General features: G+C 64.7%; 1 protein-coding gene across 1 annotated transcript; it reads right to left on the reverse strand.

Annotated features, from left to right (window-relative positions):
* Positions 1–1,622: 1,622 nt before the first annotated feature.
* SLC16A8 (solute carrier family 16 member 8) lies at positions 1,623–5,876 on the reverse strand (the record flags this gene model as incomplete). Its single annotated transcript, XM_080661858.1, has 4 exons — positions 1,623–1,936; positions 3,992–4,825; positions 5,047–5,190; positions 5,663–5,876. The coding sequence occupies 4 exons, from the start codon at positions 5,874–5,876 to the stop codon at positions 1,623–1,625; spliced, it is 1,506 nt and encodes a 501-aa protein (XP_080517984.1).
* Between the last annotated feature and the right edge of the window lie 743 nt (positions 5,877–6,619).

Genomic DNA, 6,619 nt, shown 5'->3' on the forward strand with positions numbered 1-6,619 from the left:
GGCCACTCCAGGTGCACCCTTCTGCAGGGCCCTGGGAGGAGTCCAGAGGAGATGCCACAGAGTACCCTGTGTCTTTGCCCCTCTGTCCTGCCTCACCTGTGCAGCCAGTGCCCCCTGCGGTCCCAGTATGGGTACAGATAGTGGTCCTGTTCCCTTTCAGTGCCCCTGCAGGACAGTGCCCTACGCGGGCGGAGACATGCAGGGGGTTGTCTGCAGGGTTGGGAGCAGGAGGGAGGGATGGGCCGTCACCAGGTCCACGTGGGTCCCTAGAGCTGTCGGACTGCACCACCTTTGAAGGGGCAGCCAGCGAGGCCAAGGGCACAGACAAACGGCAGCCTGGGGTCCAGTCGGCCTCTGGGACCCTGGATGCTCCCTGACTTCCCTGTGCTGCGGCTTCCCTCTGTGATTTGGCTAATATGGCTCCTGCCTTGTTGGGCTGTTCAGAGGATTAGACGAGTTACCAGTTGTTAAGGGCTTGGGACAGTGCCTGGCACAGTCCGCTCTCTGTTAAAATTAAAAGGAGCCATTGTTCAAGTGGCTGGGGGTGGGAGGTGAGGGGTGGGGGGAACCACAGGTGCAGGTAAGCCAGCCAGTCACCTGCAGGGCCCCCACACCTTCCTGGGGCCCGGCTGGAAAATAAGGGCGGCCACAGGGAGGGGTCCCCAGTGGGATGAGCCCTGCTGAGGAGCATGGCTGGACGGAGCGGGTCTGGTGGGAAGGCTGCTTCCTCCACTGGCCTGGTCACCACACTCAAGATTTAGAGGGAGGGGAGCAAAGAAAGGGGCGCCGGATCTGTGGGAAGAGGGTAAGGACAGAGGGACCAGGTGCCTGGACCTCCCAGGCAGGGAGCTCCCTGCACTAGACCAACGTGCAGCAGCGGAGACGGCCCTGACTCCCCACGCGGGAAGCAGGCGCCAGGGGCAGCTCAGCCACGTTGGTGCCCGTTTGCATCCTAGAGAGGTTCTCAGCTCGGCGGGGAGAGGGCCCTCTCAAAGGGAGGGGATGGACGCCTTGCGGGAGGCAGCAGGGCAGTGCTGGCCCCACGCCCCAGGCGACCACAGGATGGGGTCACTGCCAGCCTCAGCGCCGAGAGGAGGCTCAGGGCCAGGGCTCACCCCATCCTTAATGCTGCTCTTTCTCAGGGAGTTCTGGGTCCCTCTCTGCAAGCAGTCCCCACGTTCCAGTGGCAGGTGGGAGCCCAGGGCCAGGCCCACCCAGTCCTCAGTCTGGGAAGACCTTCCCCACCCTTCCCCCATCTCTGCCCCTTCCTCCCCCAGCACCTGCCAGGCTAGAGGGCCCTGGAGAGCCTCTCAGACTCTCCCTCCCCGCCCCTCCCCAGGTCGAAGCCAGAGCCACAGCCACAGTGGAGATGCAGGAACAGAACCTGTCTTTCAGCTGAGTTTTATGAATTTGAGTTTCACAGCGCCCAGACCCATTTCGGGCTCAGCAGCTTCACTGAGCGGGGGCAGGGCCGGCCATGGCTCGCTGGGCATACAGGGAGGAAGCTCCACCTGGCCCCCCGGGGTGACCACCCTGAGCAGCCTCCCTCGCCCGAGGCTGCAGGGCTCTGGGAGGGGAAGCCTGTGTCTGAAATCCTTAGCTCTCCACCCCCCACCTCTGTGCTACACAGACTCCGGGTCCAGCCCTGGCTCTGGCTCTGCCTCCACCTCGGGTTCTGAGGGCCCAGCCCCAGGGCTAAGCAGCTCCAGAGCCTCAAGGCCACTGGGCTCCTGGGTGGGCAGCGGCTCAGAGTCCCCTTGGGCCTCAGCGTCCTCCGAGTCGCTGGCCCCGCCCTTGGTGCCTGGGCTGGGCGGGGCGTCCCGGGAGCGGCGCAGGCAGCAGTTGGCCACAGCCATGAAGAGCCCGGCCAGGACCACCTCGGAGCCCGCCAGGTAGAAGATGACCTCGTAGCTCTTCAGCGCGTCCACCAGGTGGCCTGGGGTGGGAAGGGGGGTTAAGGACAAGCGGGGGACCCCACCCTTCACCCCCACCCTGAACCCTCAGATAAAGGGCGGTGCCCTCGATTTGGTGGGTAAGACACACACATGCCCCAGTCTTAATGCCCGTTTTACAGATTCAAAACCCCACACAAGTTCTGCCATTTGAGACCTTAAAAATGTCACTTTACTTCCCTGGACCTCAATTTCTTCGGTGACACGGTGAGGTAGCACTTTATAGTTTACAAGGCACCCCCTCCACCCTCAGATTCAGACCCCACATGTGCCCTGCGAGGTATGCAGCTGGGGAGATTTGGGGTAGGAGTAGGGAAGGAAGGGGCTCTGGGCTCAGCCCTCTTCTGGGGGCCCCCAACCCGTGCTCTTTCTACAACCTTCAGGGGCCAGTCTCAGCTCTCCCACTGGCCCCGCCCCCACCCCACCCCCACACCTCCTCTGCTCCTCCAGGGACCCCACCCTGAGCTCATTAGCGCAGCCGGTGGGGGGAGGGGGGTTGTGGGTCGGTCACTCCTATTCCCTTCTCTGCATTATCCAAGTTTTCCATCACAGGCACATGTTACTGTCATTCTTGGGAAAATCTTTTAATTGCAAATACTTTCCCCTAAAGTGTGGTTCCTGCATGAGCTCCTCACTCTCAGGGGCATTCTTGTGGCTGTCCACACCAGGCCGTGACCCCTGGGTCTGCATCTCTATGACCTTGCAAGTGCCCCAGTGCCCCCTGAGCCGGCTGTACATCCAGCAGTACTCCACCAAACTTGTCTTCCTGGTCCCTGTCCCACCCACACACAGCCTACGTGACTTCTCTGCCTGTTAGACTAGGGTTAGGGTTATGGTTATGGCTTAGGGTTTAGGGTTAGGGTTATGGCTTAGGGATTAGGTTTATGGCTTAGGTTTATGGTTATGGGTTATGGTTTAGGGTTAGGGTTATGGCTTAGGGTTAGGTGTTATGGTTATGGTTTAGGGTTATATCTTAGGGTTTAGGGTTAGAGTTAGGGACTACACAGAACAATGAAAGCTGGTTCTCTGAGCCGGGGGTGGGGGGCTGGTTTTGTGGCCTTTGGTAGTGAGCTGGGGGCCTCAAAGGCTTTGTGGTTCCCACTGGGTCAGGTGAGATGACCAGTCCTGCTGAGGCCCTCAGCTAGCCCAGCCCTGGAAGGAGGGGCAGCTCACCCCACCTCCGTGCACGCTAGGCTCCAGCAAAGGGACTCTCCCTGCCAGGGGTCCCTTCCTGCAGCTGGCTCAGCTCCCTCCGGCTCACGGCAGGCTCCCTGCTGTTTCAGGGATCACCCAACCACCCAGGAAGACCCAAAGGCCCCCTCACACCTTCCCGGCCCTAGCTCCTGCCTTCCTCGTGTAGGAATACTGTCCCCTGTGCATCTACCCTGTGCCCTCTGTGGGGTGTGCCCTGCCTTGCGGGGCTGTCTTCATGCCAGCGCCTGCAGGAAGCCCTCCTGGACCACCCTCATCAGGACGATTCCCTAAAAGGTGATGAGTGTCGAGTGCCCAGCAGGCAGTGTGCACAGGGGAAGAACCCAGCGCCCCTCCTCCACGTGAGCACCCCGACTCTGCTCCTGGCCGCAGGGCTGGTTCTCCAAGGACACTGTCCCTGTTGCAGTCACTCAGGGGCTGGGCCACTAAAGCACTCAGATGAAGAGTTTCAAAGGTGAGGCATTTAGTGCCGGGCAGGGCGCCACTCTAATTCTGGGACTGAAACCTGTACTAGGCCTCTGTGCCTCAGTTTCCCCATCTACAAAAGGAGAATGCGCCTTTGTACTCTGTGCCAGCTGCTGGAGAGGACCCGATGAGCCGGCAGCTATCCACGTTGGTGCTTCCTGGCACTTTTCTGTCCCCACCCAGAGCTGGTGGCACCGGCTTGGAGGAGGGCTAATAAGCCATGTGAAGGGGAGCCCACCCACCAGGCTGTCTCCTCTGACGGGTCACCCCTGTAAGTTCCATTTTACAGGAAGGGGGCTTCCCTCGGGCTCAAGGGCACTAGGCTGCGCCAACCCCGCGCCACCCCCTCCTGAAGGGCGCACCCGCAGAAGGCGGTCCGATGAGCACAGCCACGGCCTCGATGAGCAGCACCAGGCCCAGCGCACTGGGGAAGCGGGGAGCGCCCACGGCCGCCATGAGCACCTCGAACTGCAGCGCCCCCACCATGCCGTAGGAGAGGCCGAAGGCCACGCAGAAGGCGACCAGGGCTCCGTAGGAGCGCGCGCGCGCGCTGCTCAGGTCGGTGAGCCCGTTGGCCAGCAGGGCCAGGCTGAACAGGTCGGCCACGTGCGGCCGCAGGCGCGCCAGGCCGGCCAGGGCCCCGCACGCCGGCCGCGCCACGATGTCCACGAAGCCCACGATGGAGAGCAGGAAGGCGGCGTCCGCGTCCGGCACGCCCGCGTCCTTGGCGTAGTTCACCAGCAGGATGGCGGGCACGAAGAGCCCCAGCGCCATGAGGAACTTGGTGACGGCGTACACGGCGAAGGCGCGGTCGGCGCACACGGCCACGTCCAGCAGGCGGCGGCGGCGGGCCCGGCCCGCGGGCGCTGCGCTCGGGCTCAGCCCCTGGCTCTCCGCCTCCGCCTCCGCCTGCACCTCCCGGGCGGCGCCGCAAACGCTGCCCCCGCGCCGAGGGCCGGGCCCCGGCGGCCGCATGAGGGCGCCGCACGCGCAGCAGTGCAGCAGGAGGCCGCCCAGCAGCAGGAAGCCGCCGCGCCAGCCGAAGCGCTCCAGCAGCTGCTGGCCCAGCGGCGACAGCGCCGACAGGAACACGGGGCTGCCCGCCGCCGCCAGCCCGTTGGCCAGGGGCCGCCGCCGGTCGAAGTACAGCCCCAGCATGATGAGCGACGGCTGGAAGTTGAGGGCCAGGCCCAGGCCTGCGGGCGGGCGGGCGAGGCGGCGCTGGCCAGGCTCCCCAGGGCCCCACCCCATAGCGGGGGGGAGGGGAGGCCCCGCGGGGCAAACCAAGCCCCGGGAAGTGAGCAGCGGGACTGGGAGGACAGCTCCTCACGGGGAAACTGAGGACAGGAGTTCTTGCAGCAAGGACTCCCGGTCCCCACCCACGGCCCGCAGGGGAGGCAAGCAGCCGCGCCCTCACCTGTCAGCACCCCCGCGGTCAGGTAGAGCTCCAGGAGGCGCCTGGCGAAGGATGCTAGGACCATGCCCGCTGAGGCCAGCAGCCCGCCCACCAGCATCACAGGGCGACAGCCAAAACGGGTCACGAGGATGCTGGACACCGGGCCTGTGGGCAGGGCAGAGTCACCGCTCGGGCTGGTCCACTCTCCTCTCCGGTGGACACACTCCCGGCTCTGCACCCCCAGCCCTGGAAGACGGCTGAGGGATAAGGGCACCCGTGGTGCAGGGACCCACAGAGGGCACACAGCTCGGCTGGGACAAGCCCAGGAGACAGCGCCCCGCGGGGACTCAGGGAGAGACCTGTCCTGGCCCAGAGCCCCCTCCCCACCCTCCAGAGAACACAGAACCCAAAGCGGGAAGGGCAGACCCCACCCCCTTCTTATCTTCACAGCCTGGAGGCTCGGGCTGCCTCACCTCCGGGCCCTGCCCCTTTCCTGTCCTCGCCTCCCCTCTCCGGTGTCCCCGTTTCCACCGGAAGGAAGGGGTTCCCGAGCCTTCCGAGGGGCCCCGTGGGTGCCCAGGGGATCAGACATCTGCGGGTCCCTACCCCCACCCCCGGCCCTGGGCGGGGCGCTGACCGGTGCCGTAGAGCATGGCGAGCATGATGGAGGACACCCAGGCCGTGTCGCTGTAGCCCGCGCCGAAGTCGCGCATGAGCGCGCGGAAGAAGACGCTCACGGCCTTGGGGAAGCCGTAGGCGAAGCCCGTGACCACGAAGCAGGCGCCCAGCACAGCCCAGCCCCAGCCGCCGTCTGGGGGGCCCTCGCCCCGCCGGGGGCCGCCAGTGCCCATGGCCACTGCCTCTGCTGGGGGAAGAGGAGACAAGAGGGAGCAGCAAGGGTGTCATCCAGACAAGGGGGGATGGAGACCCCGCCTGGGGAAACTGAGGCACGGGCCTCCGCCGGAGCCCTGCGCAGGGGATGGAGCCAGATTTCCGCCTCCAAGGGGCACGTGAGGGAGGAGGGCGGATAACAGAGTCGGTCCCACCTGAGTCCTGACTTCCGGGAGGCTCTATCCGAAGGGCACCCCTTGCTCTTCAGGACCTGGTGGCAACAGGAGCGGGGGTGCTGGTGAGCGGGGGTGCTGGTGAGCGGGAGAGCCTGGCAGCCAGCGTGTGACTGGAAGTGTGGGTGTCCCCAGTGAGCATGTCTGATGTTGGACAGAGAACAAGCATGGGGGGCGGGGGGCGGGGGGCGGGGAGACAGACACCAGCAGCGAAATGGGCCGAGATTTCCCCCTTGGCCTGTGGTATGTCCTGATTCCTCAGTGACCAGGAGTGACTGTTGTCACTGGAATATTATTGGGGGGAGGGGGAACGCGTGTATAACAGCTTTAGCTTCCTCTCAGAAGCCAAGGGAGCTGTGTTCCAGCTTAGCCCTGGGTCTGCCGGGGGCTTGGTCAGGCCCCGCCCCTGTGAGCCTCAGTTTCCCCACCTGTAAGATGAGGGATTGCTCACTCCAGGCCAGCAGGGAATCTTGGGGTGGGGTTGGAGCTCTGGCTCTCACTGGACATGTGGGGACCTTTGAGGCGGCACC

This window comes from Plecotus auritus (genome assembly GCF_963455305.1).
Source record: "Plecotus auritus genome assembly, chromosome: 3".
Taxonomy (NCBI): domain Eukaryota; kingdom Metazoa; phylum Chordata; class Mammalia; order Chiroptera; family Vespertilionidae; genus Plecotus; species Plecotus auritus.